The 17,100-nt window shown below is 47.7% G+C and overlaps 1 protein-coding gene across 3 annotated transcripts in view; it reads left to right on the top strand.

Annotated features, from left to right (window-relative positions):
* Positions 1-5,242: 5,242 nt before the first annotated feature.
* Positions 5,243-17,100, top strand: part of NKAIN4 (Na+/K+ transporting ATPase interacting 4) — a 52,144-nt gene continuing 40,286 nt past the window's right edge. For all 3 annotated transcript variants that reach the window (XR_001874897.1, XM_017815351.1, XM_017815350.1), the window contains exon 1: positions 5,243-5,538. Coding sequence is in view for 2 of the 3 variants with exons in the window: in XM_017815351.1 (XP_017670840.1) it covers positions 5,485-5,538 (54 nt within the window). In the remaining variant the exon portion in view is untranslated. The remainder of the gene's footprint in view (positions 5,539-17,100) is intronic.

Here is a 17,100-nt window from a genome sequence, read left to right as displayed (position 1 = left end):
CTGTTCCAGTGCCCAAAAAGCCTCTGGGTGAAGAACCTTTTCCCAGTATCAAACCTAAACCTCTCCTGACACAGCTCCATGCTGTTCCCTTGGGCCCTATTGCTGGAGAAGCCATCCCAGAACCACTATGACACTAGTGTGAGCAGCCTTTCCCACAGTGCTTCAGTAGTTGTTACATGTTCTCAGTCTTCATATTGTAAATAAGACAGATGGGGAATTTCAGTGGATTAGGGAGGATCTTCAGTGCTGCTGCTTGGGTGAGGTGGTCTGTGGCACAAGGCATCCCCCTCGGACTAACAAAACTGCTGGCAGCTTCCAGGGTGTTTCTGTCTTGATGTTTTTCCTTTATAGTCACGAAGAAATAGAAAAAGAGTTATTTGAAGGGCTGCTCGTGGGCTGTTATGGCAGAATTGTCAAAGCATCTTAGAAAAGCTGTAAAAGTGTGAATTTGAACCTTGACTCCACTGTAGCAGTTAATGGGTGCTGATGTGTTTGATCCAGGGGAGGATTGATGCCAGTCATGTTTCCTTCCTACAAGCCCTTGATCACACAAACAAGGCAGCTGTGTCAGCCAGATATGGACAAATTGTTCACTTTGCTGTTATTCTGAAGTACCAGAGAGTTTGGTGAATCTGCCTTCCACCTCTGCCATCCTCCACTTGCCCATCAAAGAGTGATGAGAATTTGTTGTGCAGCTGAGCAAGTTAATATTAGGGAATTACAAATGTGAAATGCAGATGATGGTGGTGTAGAAATGCTGAAAAGTCTGGCTAGGAGCTGCCTCCCCCCAACATCCAAGACTTCACAGGGATCAGAGAGAAAATGACATATTTCACACACCAGCTCTGATAAATTTTACAGATCGCCCTGGGCTGCTGGGAACCCATTTCAAAGCATAAAAGTCATTGAGAATTTTTCCTTTCTTGTGTGGTGATGAGAACAATTTTTGAAATGGTGTGCTTTGCTGCCACTGGGCTTTTGTCAGCAATGAATTCACCAGGCTGCAAAAGAAGGGAAAGAGCAGAGTGTGGTTTCTTTGGCCATGGCCTGATGAGAGTGTGTCACTGCGGTGCTGATCAGTTTGGGTTTCTCTGCCTCTCTGGTCCCTCTGGAGAGAAGAAGGACATGTCTGGGCTAGTGCCACCTCTCTTGGGTCTTCTACTGTTGTAGTCTTGGGTTCAGCTGGTTTCAGTCCCAGAGCAGCTGAGCTCTGTAACAGTGCTCTAGTTATTAGCCCAGGGTAATGGCAGTTGAAAAAAATTACTAATTTAAAATTAGAAGGTCAAAAGCCCTTGTGTTTTTGTTTGTTGTTTTTTTTTCATAATCTCTCTGTAGATGGTTCAGTAACCTTTTTCTATGTGAGAAGTCTTCGGTAAGACACATGGGACTGTCACAGAGTCCAGTTCTTACAGCAGACTTGGCTGCCCGAGGTGAGAGGCGGCAACCTCGGGTCACCAGCCGGGAGATCCTCTCGCTGCATCCAACATTACAGGACAGAGCCTAGTGCCCTTTCCTCCTCCCACCCAGGAAGATGATTTGTCCTAACCCATTGGTACCCACACACATTTTAAGCATCCCCAGTGTCCTGTGGCTGGAAGCTTTACAGCTCACCCACGTCTTACGTGAAGACTTTCCAGCGGATCGTTTTGAATGTGTCCCCAGGAAATCCTGCTGTGCTCAGTGCTCAGCCAGCATCACTCAGGCAGCTGGCACTGGGTTTTACTTCTGATTGTGACAGAGAAATAGGATGTGACAGACCATCTTGGGAAGGCTGCTGTCTGCCCTGGAGGAGGGGAGAGGGCTGGCTGATGAGCTCGTAGAGCACTGGGACAGGCACGTTTTGCCTTTTGGATGTGGCATGGAAAGGCTGTGTTTGATCAGACGTCTGTAAAGGCACCAGGTGACATTATTAAAATGGAGAGGAGGTGGATGTAAATGAACTGAGTGGAATAATGCACCCCATGGTACTGTGGGATGTAAGACCATCTACAGCTTTCAGCAGCTGTGACAATTACAGGGTTTGGTCTGTGAAGAGACATGTCCCCAGCTAATACTTTTAGCCTCTATTGCTCATCTTGATCTGTCAGAGCAAGGAGGCTGCAGATATGAGAGAACAAGCTGTGGCAAGATACTGCTGCCTTGTTTCAAGCTTGCTAACTTTGTTTTTTGATTTCTCCTAAAGTAAACCTGGGACTTCTCAAAGTAATTTTGATGTAATTGGCCAGAAACAAGTGATAACAAGGTCCAGTTGTCTAAGGTTAATCACCCCTAACAATGCAGCTGGATCCATGCAACAACAATTCCCTTTTCTTGGTCCTCTTGTGATGGCAAGGGATGGAACTGCCTGCAATTGCCTTACTCTGTGTACACATATTCCTGTGCATCAATATCCCTGCTAAGAATTCCTCGGAACCCATCCAGAAGCCCTTAATCAGGAGAAAACCTTCTTGACATTCAGACTGAACTCTTGAAGCAACATTTCATCCATCAAAAGCTGAGGGAGAGGTTACACTCCAGGCAGTAAAAAATTCAAGACAGTGAGCAATTTTGGCTTTTTTTCTTTTTTTGCTAAGTTAAAGCTGTAGTGGGTTTTATGAATTAAACTTTCAGGGTAGATGTGTGGTCCTGCAGCACTCGTGCAGGAATTCAGCTGGTCAGGACTTCACACAATTTTTAGGAGATGCTGGCAGCTGCTGTGGCCATGCCAAGTGCCACTGCATAGTGGCACAGTGGGGATCACTGGTGATATACTGCCCATCAGGGATGGCTGCCTCATTCAATGGTGCCTTGTTAACCCACTTGCTAATTAAACTAATTATCATCTAAGTTCTACATGTTTTATTCACTTAGGCCCAAATTCAGCTAAGTTAATTTTTGATCTGATGGAAATAAAGGATTTTCTGGTGGTCTGCAGGAGGCTTTTTAGTCAGCCTGTAAAGAGTCATCAAAAAACCAAATCTGTTGTCAGGAGATTCAATCTCAATGCACTTCCACTGGTTCCATAATCAGAAGAGGTGGGAGACCACAGTAGAAGCAAGTGTCCAAATTTTAACATGTGAGTAGCCCCGCTGAAACCAGTGAAGCTGCTTGGATGCTTCGAGGTGGATCCCCTTTGTGTGCAGGCCACCTGCTACACCAACACAGATAAGAAATCATACGAATGAAGATTATAAGATCAGGCTCTGGCAGTTTTAAGTCTCTCTTTGAAATATAGGTTGCGATATTCCTGTGGTTTTACTCCTCTTAAAAATCTAAGGACAGTCAGTGTGTTTTCCTTCAGATGCCTGTGGAGTCCCAGCCAACACGTAGTTGCTTCCTGCATGGCTTATTAAGATAAAAGTGCAGGTGGAAAAAATCCTGTTTAAGTCAAACTTATCATTTCAGCAGCAATACCTTTTGCTGTTTCACACCGTGTCTCCTTTGCAGTACAACTGAGCTGGAAAATCACAATGCCTACGGGAGGTTTTCAGAAGCGGGAGGCAGAACAAGAGATGCAGAAAACCTTAAGAACTGGCACAAAGGCCAGGTACTAACCTGCATGGCTGTATCCCAGCCTTTCCCATGCTGTTCCCAGCAGTTTCCAGAGCATATAACAACACCAGCCCAACCCCAGCCTGCTTTTGGCCAGCTTGAGCTCCTGTTTTAATTCTGATGTCAGGTTGTCTGACCCTACGGTGCTGAGTGAGACCTCCCTGTGCAGTTTGTAAGGAATGTTTTATCTGCATTCTTTAAAGAATAAACTGATCTTTCTTGCCTTTTCCATACAAAACCCATATTCCTAGGAATACAAATACTGCTAAAGCGTCTTCAGTCCACAGTTTTCCAGGTGAAATAAATTGGTTTCTTCTCCGGGTGTTTTCCTTTCACCTATAATAAAATGTGTTTTATTGTATCTGACTGCATTAGTTGATGCCTTGATTATGCACAGTGCACAGGTCACATAATCAATATATTTTACCATTTAAAACCAGTAGTATTTGTGATCAGTTCAGAGTCTGCCTCCTAATCTCAGTTATTCAGAGTACGTTTGTTTGTTTGTTCTGTTTCTCCCTGTGGCTGATGGGAATAACAATAATGTTGTGAATATAAGGTTTTAAACATTCCTAGCACTGGAGGACTAATCCTCCTTCCTTAGGGTATAGTCAGGCAATGCTCTCCTTGAGTAAAATGATAAAGCTTTTATGATTTCAGCTGCCATCTCCTTCTCACCCCACTGCAATAAGCAGTGGTCAGTGCCTATTTAAAAGGAAGGTGAAGCTGGTCGCTGATGGTGAGAAGTCACACACTGCTTTGGAGGCAGAGGCAAAACCCTGACGTGCTTCAGAGGAAGAAGGAGCAGCCAGAGGTGACAGAACAAACTGTCATGCAGACATCGGAGCCACCGGAGATTGCAAAGACACAACCTCGTCATGAGATGAGGCTCTCCCAAAGCTTCTTATCCTGTTGTGCTGAGCTTAGCAACAAGTCTGTCCCAGTCACAATGTGTGGTGTGTGACCTGCTCCTCGGGCCAGTCAGGAGCATGTGTGGCAGGGAGGGCTGGCATGATCCATGTCTTCTGGATCCTGCTTCTCCTTCAGGAGGGGACTATGGGAAGGACTCAGGCATGTAAAGGAGGTGGTTGTGTGATTGTGGATTTGCTCTACTGTTCACAATTAGACTGACTTGCTGTTGTGCAGATGCAGGGTACAGCGAGTGGTGTGTAGATGGTGCTCAGGTAGAAACTCTTCTTGGAAGCAGAGAGATGTTCTACATCCCTCTGCTACTGGGATTCATTCCAAGCCTCCGTATATATTTCAAAATACCCACAAATGTGCATTTTCAAGAATTCCTTGTCTTATCCCCCTTTCTGAGTTTGTCTTCCATGTGCACTCTCGCTGACAAATTTTATGGGAAGAACCGCTGTATTTTAGGTTCATTCTAGTCTTCCTAATATTCAGGGTTAACATACCAGCACCTGCCTGCGGAGGAAGGTGATGGGCACTTGTGGAAAGAGGAGAGGAGCTCTATAAGCCGCGTGTCCTGTACACACACCTTGCCTGGCCAGCACAGCGCTCTTCCCCAGCACAGACCGGCACCGCGTCCCACCAGAGGGAAAACGAGGGGCCGCCCTGTCCGGGGGAACAGGACCTGCTCCCGCCTCCCGGGGGAGGGCCGGGTGCCAGGACCGGAGCATCCCAGCGCGCCTGCGGGGGCCCGGGGGCGCATCCCGGCGGCGGCGGCAGCCCCCGCCCCGCCAGCCCGCCCAGCCTCCGGGACGGCAGCGCCGCCGGAGCGTTGCCCTTTTAAGCTGTGGCCCCACTTGCCTCCACCCCGGCTCCCGGAGGGGCTCCGGCAGCCGACACCGACCGACCGACCGACCGACCGACAGACAGACAGATCTCCGTGCCCGCCTCGCTGCCGGACCGGGCAGCCCAGAGCCCCAGGGCGGCGGCGGGGCCGCGGCCACCGGGCTGCCCCTGCCCTGCCCCCGCCGCTCGGGGACCATGGGATGCTGCACCGGCCGCTGCACCCTCATCTTCCTCTGCACTTTGCAGCTGGTGAGTGGAGGCGCTCGGGGTTCGGGGGGACGCGGCGGAGAACGGGGGGTTCGGCTCCCCGGGATGGAGCCGGGAACAAAAGCCCCCCTCCAGGGTCTCGGTGCTGCCCCGGGCAGGGCTCCGCTCCCTCCGCAACTTCGGCTCGGAGGAGGGATGTCGGGGTGCGCTCCGGAGACGCTTTGCTGCGCCGGGGTGATTTACTGGTGCTTAAAACTCATTAAAAAAAAAAAAAAGTATTTTTCAATTAATAAGTTTGTACTTATAAAATACAACTGAAAGAAAAAAAAGAAAATCGCTCTGTGAGAGGAGTCCCGGCGGCTCGGTGGCGATGTTGCAGACCAAACCAAACTTCATACGTGCCAAAAGCCACCGGTACCTTCAGCCTCTTGCATGTCCAGCTGCAAGAAAAGGTCCACCCGCGTCCCCCTCTGCACGCCTGCATCCCACCCTGCTGAGGTTTGTGCTGGTTTGGAAGGAATTCTTTCAAACTCCGCCGGGATGAAGGGCTTGGATAAAATGTGCTTATTAATATACATATATTTATGTAGGAATAAACTTCTCAGTGTGCGGAGAGAGTGGACCCTGGTGGGCACGGGTCGGTCCCTGGTGGGCAGAGGGGTTCCTGCTCCTCCTGACATGTGCATAGATGATAAACAAAGGTCTGGTTGTTCCCTGAGTGTCTGCGCATCCAGCCTGGATCTGGAGGGTCCCCTTCTTGTCAATAGCTAATGGGCTGCAGGGCTCCTCCAGCCTTAAAAAGGAAATGACAGCAGCTAGGTATTTAATTTCATTTACTTCTCCCGAATTTGCTGTATTTTGGAGCATTAGCAGCGTGCAGGAAAGGGCAGACTTCCTGCGAAGTTCTGTTGAATAGTTTGCTGGTGCCAAGGGGGTAAGTCTGGTTAAAACTCTTTGTTTTGGAGTTGGGTACTGTGACGGCGCAGTGTTTTCTGTGCAGGGACGGCACTGGGCTGAAGGTGGGAGAGGAAAACTGGGAACCTGCTAGTTTTGAAATGATAACCATCAGCCTCAAACTGAAGGGGAAGAGGGTGGGAATGCACCCCGGTGAACTCTGAATGGCACAATCGGAAGATCCGGGTGGAAGATTTGACTCGTAGTTAAACAAAATGCAGAATGGAAGTGGTGGGGTTTTCTTGCACAAAGCGTCTTGCTTGGCATATTTATGAGCGAGCTGAATGGCTGGGGAGTGTGTTTAGTCTCCTGGATTATTTCTTTTGATTTTTCACCCGTGATCACAGAAGAAAGAAGGTGTACTCTGTATTACATTAGAAATTGGCATCTCTAAACCCATCACTATGTCATCCTGCTTTAAGGCACACACTCAACACACTGGGGTAAAAGAAAATAAAAATAAAAAAGAGAAGAAGCCAGGAGCTGCTGGTGCTGTTCTGCTTTCTGACAAGCGTGGGAGTTTTCTTGTATCCAAGATACAGGGACAAAGAACCCCCAGCATTTTATTTTCCTTAAGACCCTCCTCCTTGAAGAAAAGAATCAGCTTGGCTCATTCTTAAGCAAGTTTGGATGCCTCGGCCCTAGCAATTTCCCATGGCACTTGCTGGGTGAATTGGTAGAGCTGGAAAAATGTGAACTATGGTGAGGGAATTTCTGGAGCTGCGCTCCGGTGGGGGCGAGGTCAGGAGATCCTGGCCAGTTCCCAGCAAGTGCTTGGGTGAGGGTGAGATTCAGCATGGTGCTTTTTTATTTACTTTATTGTTTTATTAAGCAAAGTTTGTCTGTAAATCATCACATCACTCCCACATCCGTACAGCCGAGTGACGTGCAGGACTCGCTGCTGCTCAGGGTGGGCTCTGCTGAGACAAACCACTGAAGTGATCAGGCCAAGATCATCAATAAATTATAATGACGTGAACTTCCTTTGTTCCTCTCATGTCTCTGCTCGGCTTCATTTGATACTTTGAACCCTTCATAGTCTTCCCTGTTTGTTGCCAAGCTCCATGTCTCCCACTACTGAAGTTCCAGGGGTGAAATCCTGTCTCTTCTGTGGATGTTTTGCCTCTGACTTAAAATGGGGAGAGGATTTCAGTGCTGGGATCTCCCACTTCAGTTTTGCAGCACACCCCTGAGTTCCATTGCATGTTCTCATGTCTGTTCCTCAGAGCTTCACTGGGGCTTTTTATAATTGCTGAACGGAAACCTGAAACAACCCCTCCAAAAAACTCAAATTAGAGATTTGAGTTGCAATTCTTCACAGAAATTGCTTTATTATTAGGTGCAGGCAGTTGAGTGAGTGTGTGGGGAAGTGTTTGCACACTGCAGTCTAAATGTTTTCCTGGGGGGAAAGAAAAAAGGCAGAAAACAAACATATTCATCACTGCAGTGTGTGTTCCCAAAGAAAAAGTTTGTGATCCAGCCGGAGAGCAGAACAACAACGTGTGAATTCAAGGAGCTGCTACACAATGCGAATACCAACGAGATCCTCAGCCCCCCACGGGCTGAGCCTCGTGGCGCAGAGAGGAGGAGAGTGTATGCATCTGTCTGAAGAAAATCAGGGCTGACTCCCCAGCGGTTTGCTAATCAAGGGGGGAGGGAAGGCTGTAGTTTGAATAAATAATTTGCCGTGTTCCAATTTTAGGTTATTGTTTCCATCGAGCGTCCACGTTAGGCTCGTGCTTTGACGGTCGGTCCTGCAGGGAAGCTGCAAGAAGGTTCTGGCTCTCCCTCCCTCTGGTCCTGGTGTGCAGTGCTGTCCCTAATCCTTCCCTTTTTCCCAGTCCACTCCTACCTCCAGCAGAATTTTGGGTGAAAGTTGACCCAGGTCAGGGCCACCCTGCAAACAGGCTTGTCCTCAGCCGTGGATGACGTGGAGTCAGCAAGGTGATGGGGTGTTTTCCTAGAGTTTGTGAATCCCAAGGGAGTTGTCACCTCTGCATTCTTGCTTTGCCTGAACACCTCTGCCATCCAGGTGCTGGTGTTACCTACAGCAGATCACCAGCCCTTTCTCATCCCTCCCAGGCTTTGGGCAGATGTATATTGAGAGCAAAGCTTAAATGAGCCCTAGGCCTCCCCAGGAAATAATTGTGACTCTTATCAGGGAGCCTCTGTAGTGAGTTAAGAAATATCCCTTACAGAAACTAAGGTTGAAAAAGGTTTGCCAAGGACAGGGTTTCCGAACTTGAGTGGTATGACAGACTGTTGCACCCAGCAGGACTGTGGACTGGGTGGCTCATGGTGAGAAACCACAAACCAGGGCTGGGTCTCAGGCAGGGAGGTATTAAATAATCATTGATTTGCTTCTTTTCTCTCTGCCAGCGTGAGATTGCACCCAAACTGTGTATTTTCTGGAGCAGTAAGTGATTGTGCACCGGAGGCACTATGTGAATTTATTTCCACTGAGCATGGAAAAACTCCCTCCCTCCCCATGCCCTGTCCCAATAAATCAAACAACTGTAGTTTCTTTACATTCTGTCCGTGGATTGAGAGCTCAGATGCCAAGCAAAGCCTGGAGACAATTTTACAGATACATTATAAATCCCCCTAGAATAACAGCTTCTAATGGAAAAAGTGACTAATACTTCAAATGAGCACAGAACAAGGCACCCTGGGACGGGGCTGCACATTGAGACTAACCAAAAGTAACTATATACCTTTATTTATTTATTTTCTCATGCTCTCTTTTTGCCTCGCTCTTTTCTCAGTGATTCCTTTTTAATCTCTTACAGAAGGGGGTGACCAGTTCTGGAAGCCATTTGAAGCCAGCACAGATCCTTCTCTAACTACTCTCTTGTAGTTAAAGCGATCGTGTTGGTTTGATCGAGACATGAAGTGATGCAGAGCACGTGGGGGGTGAGGGCAGAAGGCAGGATGTGGGCAAACAAAAAAGTGCGAGTTAGAATAGGTGGACTAGTTAAAATAGGTGGAATAAAGGGATGTTTTACAAGGGCATGTAGTGGTAGGACAAGAGGGAATAGCTTTAATTTGAAAGAGAGTGAGTTTAGACTGGTTACTGGTAAGAAATTCTTCCCTGTGAGGGTGGTGAGGCCCTGGCACAGGTTTGCCCAGAGAAGGCGTGGCTGCCCCATCCCTGCAAGTGTTTTAGGCCAGGTTGGACAAAGCTGGAACAACCTGGCCTAGTGGAAGGTGTCCCTGGCCATGGCAGGGGGGTTGGAAAAAGAGGAACTTTAAGGTCCCTTCCAACCCAAACCATTCTTTGGTTCTGTGCCTCGATTGATCAGCACACATGGGCTGCAAGAGGGAGGGTGGCAGAGCATCTTCCTGCCCAGGGTAAAGGACAAGCAGGATTGTGGTGTCTGGGGACTGTAGGGATGACTTGCTTGGTTTTCTCCTCTACCCCAGGGATATTTTGAACTGGAGGCTGAGTGAGGAGAGCAGGACCCATCTCTGCCCTCCTCTGCAGCTGCCTCTGGAGCTGGGGCAGAGTCTGCCTCTCCTGAGGGAGCTGTGAGCCCGCACAGCTGCGGTTTGGCCGAGCACAAAGCCTTGGAGGGAAGAGCAGGTGCAAGGGGAAGCACAGCATCCCTTTGCTCATCACGCTGCTCAAGACCCCTCCAAAATTACCTTGTGCTCTCCCCAGCTGTTTATCTTCTCCATGGTTTGTGCTTAAATCATAATCCCTCTAGGGAAGGGGCTGTCTTTCGTGGATATGCACAGCACCCAGCACTGTGATGGCTCAAACCTTTCCTGAAGTCCTTGAACAATACTCCAGGCTAAATAATAACGTAAGTCTGAAGAGTACGTTTGACAGATGCTGTCTTCTCCGTGTCTGTTCCAGACAAAGGAAAATTAAAGCTGTGCCAATAATAGAGCTTGTCAGCATTTTCCACTGAAGCTGACTTTCAGTAGAAACCTGGGGATTTGACTAAATGAATATTTTCATGAGAAGTATCTGCTTTCCATAGACAATCCTGAGTTTTTCTCCCAAGTTTTGGCCAGAATATTTTGGCGAAAAATCAAAAATGTGCTGGCAAATGTTTGCTGTGCTGGCAAACATTTTTAATTTTAGAGCGGTGGAGATTTTCTTACAAAAAGATGAATTTTTGCGTGAGATTTTTCTTTTTTTTTTTTTCCCCCCCACCTTTTCCCTGAGCAGCTGGAGTCAGTACACTGCAGCAAAAGGGAGGAGCAGCTTGGGGTCTGTGTTTCAACTGTGCCCCGTTGCAGATCCCCCAGCTGCCCACATCCGCGTTTCCCATCGCGGTGGTGGAGATTGCAGATGACTCACAGGAACTGTCCTCTAACCAAACCCATTCAGACCAGGAATGAAATTTGGCCAAAGCCAGGCCAAAAAACAACTGAGGGCAGGGTGGTGTTGAAGTCAGCTCTCCCTGGAGAAGCGGGGCTTTGTTTTAGCTGACACAGGATGTTTGTTGACCACTCTCTGACTTCTCCCGGCCACTCTCTGCTCCTTTGCCTTCTCCTTTTTCCTCTTTCCAAGCACCAGAGCCCTACAAGAAGAGAAGGAACTGGTTTTCCCCGAGGGGGACCCTCTCCCCCTGGCTGGTGTGGGGTTAAGGGAGCTGACGTTGCTCCATTGTGTGCTAATAATATATGGAAACTCGGATCATTTTGGCTGGGGTGCAAAATGGAGCTCTTCCAAGAATCTGCGCCAGGGGCCCGAAAGTATGAACTCTTGGAGAACAAACTGGATAACAAAGGCCAGATTGTGATCGCTTTTCCTCCAGGAAAACCCTGGACTAGCCCGTTGCTTTTTGAGCACTTAAGAAAACGCGTATGATCTAACGAGCAGCAAGTGCCCCAGCTGTAGCATTCCCTTTCCCATTAACAAAACGTTGGGTCTGAGGTCAGTAGGATTGAACTTTTCTTTCTTATTTAAAAAAAAAAAACAAACCAAAAAAACCCCCAAACAAAAACCAGGGATAATTTGTGATTTAATGTCCTTATGCTTGTGGAGTTCCCTTTGTCCCCACTCCTTCTGGGCTGCAGTAGATGTGATGAGCGCACCCAACTGCACAGGTTGTGTCTCTGTGTTTAAGTTTTGTAGAAAGAGAGTTTTTCAACCCAGTGAAAATTTTTGTTTCAAAAGCAGTATATTTTTCTCCCTCTCCCTATGTTCAGAACAGGAGGAGGGAAAAAATTACATTTCTGCACAAAAAAAAAATGAAAATACTCCGGCATTTGGCAATGTTTGCTGAAAATGATGGGGGTGTTTATTGTGCCAAAGCCCAAATATTTTGAACTTTTACAGAAGCTTGAAAACACTTCCGAAAAAAATTGAAAATTCTCTCTAAAAACAAATTGGTTGTTTGTTTTTTTTTCATTGGAGTTGTGGACTCTGGACGTTCTCATCTTCCAAATATCTCTGACATCATGATGTCTTCCCCAAACCCAGCTCATGGTGAGGTTTAAGGGGGAAAGTCCTGAAAGAGAAAGCACAGGTTTGGGTGGTGCTGCAGGGTGGTGCTGTGTTGTGGTGACTCATCTGCTCTCAGGCCAGTGGTTTTGGGTATTTTTGTTGTGGAAGGAAACTCAATGAATAAATGCCCCGTGGCAATGTGAATCTGAGATATTTCGTAATCATTCCAGAGTCATAATATTACCTTAAAGTTCATGAGATTTCAGAATAATAATAAACAACTTCTGCTTTGCTTATTTATTGATAAGTGTCAGAATTTTATTTTGTCGTCTTCTTGCCAGTGGTAATAGTAGGGATGGCAAAAATAAGGATTAATAGTAGTAAAAAGTAGGGAATCAGTAGTAGTAGAGTAGTAATAGGGAAGCAGGTAGTAATAGTAGGGAGGAGAAAAACTGAACTGATTGAAATATCTGGCAGAAATCTCTGAGATGGCACTTCAGCAGAAGTGCTGCTTCTCACCAGCAGGTTGGAACTGTCTCACACTGAACACAGAAAAGTCAATGTTGGTGTTGCTCTGGCTCCTCCTGGCTTAGCCGAGCCCTGGGCCCCCATCTGAGAGTCCTTGTGAAGAACTGAAGTTTTATTTAGCTCAGAGGCTTCGCAGACTAGAGAAGAGCGAGCAGCAGCTTTCTGCTGGGGCAAGATCAATATCTCCTGCCTTGACTTTGCTGTAGCTCATTAACATCAACTGTCTTTTCCAAGGGCTGCTCTTTGGTCTATTTTCCACGAGGACTTAATTGCCATTTTCTTGGTGTCTGTGGCTCATTCTCAGCACAGCTGCTTCTGTGTCAGGACGTTAGACACAAATATGTTGTTTATCAGGGAAAAGCACGTCCCAGATTTTCTCTCAAAGGTGAAGATTCTTGGAAATTAGGAGCACAGCTTTTCCGATCCCCCTTCCCCCATCGTCCTGGGTGTTGTTTGGTCGAATCTAGGTTTAGTAATTGAGATGTCAGATTCCCTGACACCTCTCAGCTGAAAGGATGATGGTGTGGAAGCAGTGACCTCCGCTGCCATCTGCCTGGGCTTAATGAAAATATACTGTGGGAATCGAGGCAACAGCTTGTCTTCATCACCTGCTCGAGGGAGGCAGACATCAGGAGCTGCTGTCCCTGAGCCAGCTTCCTTTGCCACCTTTCAGCACTGGCCAGCCCTGCAGGCAGGTTCCCACCTGCTCCCCGGGCTCTCTCAGGCCAGCAAAATATCAGTTTGCTTCCCCCTTTTCTTTCTTTTTTCATTTTTTTCCTCCAATGCTCAAAACTCAAGAAAAGCAGGATCATCATCATATTTTTTCTGCACCAATGGAGCAAGCACACAGATGTCCACCCAGGCCCTGATGTTCAGAAGTGTGGGAGCACAAGTTGCCCTCCCTGTTTCAGCTTCAGACCATCTCACTGCACAGTGATGGGTCAGGGCTCAGTGTGTGTGTGTAGGACCAGCCTTCAGGCCCTTTCTGCACTTGGGGGCACCCCCTTACACAGACTTGCTCCCCACTGTGGTGCCCTCAGAGTAGACAAGAACACAGCTGAGGGTCCCACTGATGAGATCCCTGGAGATGGAATGCCTGGAGCATCCTCATCCCAGCTCACTCCACCTCACACCCCCCGGAGCTGCCCACGAGAGCTCGGTCTCCAGGTCTAGGAGGACAATGCTCTGTGACACAATCTCTTTCCTCAGCACAGTTCTCCAACTCTCTTTCCATGTAATTGTGCCATCCCTGAGTGACCTGGGATGTCACTGACCTAAGGTCAGAATGACAGAGGACAGACTCTGCCCTTCATGAGTGAGCACTCGGGCAGTCAGACACCTGGTCGAAGATATGAAAGAACAAGAATTGAACATTACTGAGGACAGTTGGATTTCACTTCTCCTGAAGTCCTAAATGCACGTAATAAAAAATGAATCCAGGTGCTCAGAGGAATACACAAAGCAAATGTACAAAGCCTGGGAAGATGTCTCCTGTGACACATCTCTGGGGAACAGGGACCTGCCTTGTGTCTGTGGTGACCCTGACAACAGCCTTGGACCCATTAAAGCAGTTGGTGCTGATTTATGTTTTCCAAGAGCTGTTCTCTGGGGATAGTTCATCTGTGAGCACCATTTCATCTGAACAGGGAAGGTGAGATAGAGGACTCCAAAGAAGAGGATGGAGCATTTTACTATCCACATACAACTTATAAAATATTGAGTGTAGCCTTGCATGGAGTGCTGTGTGTGGTGTGCTCATCCATCATGGATAAACAGCCTCACCACAATTAACAGTTTGTCACTGTCTCCCTTCAGCTCCACCCGAAAATTACCTCTCTAGCAACCAGAGCTCAATCTCAGTACCAGCATGGTTGACCTACCTGGAGATCAGGAGGAATCTAAATCCCAGCCTTACTCAGGTTTGTTCATATTTAGGAGGTTTGTGCATTATTCTACAGTACTATAAGAGCATTGCCCTGCACGTTACAAATGGATTCTTTATGTTGGGTTCTACTCTAAGGCCTACAAGCAAAACTTCTCCCCTGCACAAAGCTCAGCAGATGGATGGGCTTTTTGTGGAGGGAATGTGGCAGGGTCTTTGCTTAATATTTCTGCTATGGTCCTGATGTTCAGGAGTACCTAACTCCATGCTGTGGGACTTGGGAGCATCCTTTCCTCTTTTCAGAGCTGCTGGACCCTTGATACTCCATTAAGAGTGAAACAGTCCCACTTTGGTGGAAGCACCACATCCAAAGGACCTGCTCCAAGGACTAGGGCCTACACAGCAGCACTTAAAACAGACTTTTCTGCTTCCCTGAGAAGGAATTACTGAGTGAAGCTGGATGGAGGAAAAACTCTTGAACCAAAGACCCACCTCAACAGGACAAGAAAGAGCTGGCCTGGCCTGGCTGGTTTGGACCTTCATTTAGGGACCTTGGAAGAGGCACAGACCACAGATAACGTGCTTCCCAGCTCACAGGTTTGCAAAGATAAAATCCAGGCCCAGGAGCTGATTAACCTTGTGGAGAATGACCAAGACCTGAGTCCTGAGCCTTGGGCAGACTCCCAGAAAATCCCCAGTACCCAAAACACCTTTGAGGTTCTGGGCCAAACACCTCCTGTTTTGCAGAGCAAAACAACTTTTCCCACAGCTCTTCCCTGGAGGATGGTTTGAAGGCTGGGCATTTAGATAACTTGCATGAATATCAGAACTACTGGTTGCTTTGCCAAATCAGACCCAGTTCCTAATTCCCCATGGCTGCTGGTAATCCGTTAGCAGCAGGTTTCCATGTGGGAGATGGGAATGGGCTCTGACAGGCGTCTGGCATCCCTGGCTCCAGAGACAACACACTTTTTGTGATATCATTGTGGGAAAGGCAGTACACCTGCTTATATTGTATATGTACAGAATTAGGGGAGAAATCTGATTATCCTAATTACTCAGAAATGCTAAATATGTGCAGAATACCGTTTGGCTAATTAGCCTGGGAGATTGCTGGCTGTTCAGCAGGGAGTAGAGCGGGTGCTGGGAGAAGTGTGATGGGAGTTCACAGGCTGTTATGTGCCCTTTGCTGTCTGAGCATGTGGAGAGAAGTGAGCATGAGCGATTAGGGATGTGATTGCCAGCCTTAAAACAAAGTAAAAAGCTGGGAAAGGGCAATTCTTTTTCAAATGTCTGACACTTCTTAAGATTTTGGGTCTTCAGGTTTCCCATCTCTTTATTTTGAGCTGAGACATCCAAGGGAAAGAGGGGTCTGCCTCTCTGCCAACAGCTGGTGAGAGCCCCTGCATGGCACCTTCTCAGAAGGATCTGTTCTTCCCCTTATCCTGCCTTGTGCTGACACAGGCAGAGTCTCAAATGCTCTTGAAGCCTGAGGAGACCATGATGTAGTTGGTTCTGTGATTGCTGCTGCTTCATTTTCATTTCATAGGCTTGTTTGCACACAGAAGAAGTCTTCTGGCCCAAAATCTGACCTGCTTTTCCCAGAGGTACAGAGGAAGTCAGGCCCATGCTAGGCAGGGTGGAAGGTGGTTCGTGCTGAGTACATCTCAAGGTTTTAGTCCCCAGATGTCTAGATCCAGAGAACCAGGCTTCTGCTTTCAGCTCCACGCTGGACAGAGATCCAACAAGAAAACCATAACTGGGAGGGCTGCAGGGAGGTTGGGACAGCAGGTGTGCACAGCTCAGTGTGTCCTTGGCTCCCACAGTCTACACAGCTCTGCCATCAGACCACAGCCAAACCCCAGATCTTCTGGATATAATCAGTGCCCAAAGTGCACATTCATCCATCCACAGCCCACCCTTATAGCTGGGCTTCCTCATGTCTTTAAATAACCCTGCATAGCTTTTATTCCTGACCTAGCCAGAGACTAATGTCTACCTCCAGCTCTTCTGGAAAGGTTAACCTTCCTGCTCCTGTGAGCTCGGGATCAGTCCTGCTGTCAGTTCAACACAGCATTAGCTGGGCAGTAAGCTGGGAGAAGCAACAGCATTTGGGCTTCCAGGGCTGCCACTGAAACAGCTTAAAGCTGAATTGTGTGACAGCGTGAAAGAATAGATAGGGTGATATAAAAACTCTGCCATAGCTTCAGACAATAAAGACTGTGTCTCCCTTCTGATGAATAATGGCTCTTTGTTTTATTCCTTAGATGGCAGGGCTGTTAGAACTGCTGAGAACTATCCCAGTGTTAAATATATGGCTGTGTAATAAAGGCTCTGCAATCTATGAACTGGGACTGAATGGATACTTGAGTGAATCATTTAAAGTACGATGAATTTCTGAAGCAGCTCACAGTGACAGGAGGTGGAGGGGCAGTAAACTCCTCTGCAGATCACTCAGCCAAAGGATGTTTTCCTTGCATGAGGCGTATCCCAGGTTTCATGGCTGCCAAGTTTTCCTCATGGAGGCTCCCTTGGCCACGTAAAGTTCCTCACTCACAGTTTTGGACACAAGTCCAAACAAGTTTCAATCTGCATTTCAGATGGAGCTCCAGGGTTCAGTGGTGAGACACTGTGGGTTTTTTCTAGCAGAAATCCTGGAAGCTCAACCCTGGCAGAGTCAAAAGAGTGGAGCAGTAAATCCCATGTTCAGCTGTAGCCCGGGCTGAGAGCTCACTGGGGGTTTTGGTGGACCCCATCAGAAATAGGGATGGAGCTTGCTATGATGAGGAGGCAAGTGCTGCTTCTTCCTGCTGCAGTGTCACCATGCTGGTGGAAGAGG

The sequence above is a fragment of the Lepidothrix coronata genome, unplaced genomic scaffold (genome assembly GCF_001604755.1).
Source record: "Lepidothrix coronata isolate B3197 unplaced genomic scaffold, Lepidothrix_coronata-1.0 Scaffold49, whole genome shotgun sequence".
Classification (NCBI taxonomy): domain Eukaryota; kingdom Metazoa; phylum Chordata; class Aves; order Passeriformes; family Pipridae; genus Lepidothrix; species Lepidothrix coronata.
Note: the sequence above shows the minus strand (reverse complement) of the source record. Positions and strands in the feature narration are given on the sequence as shown.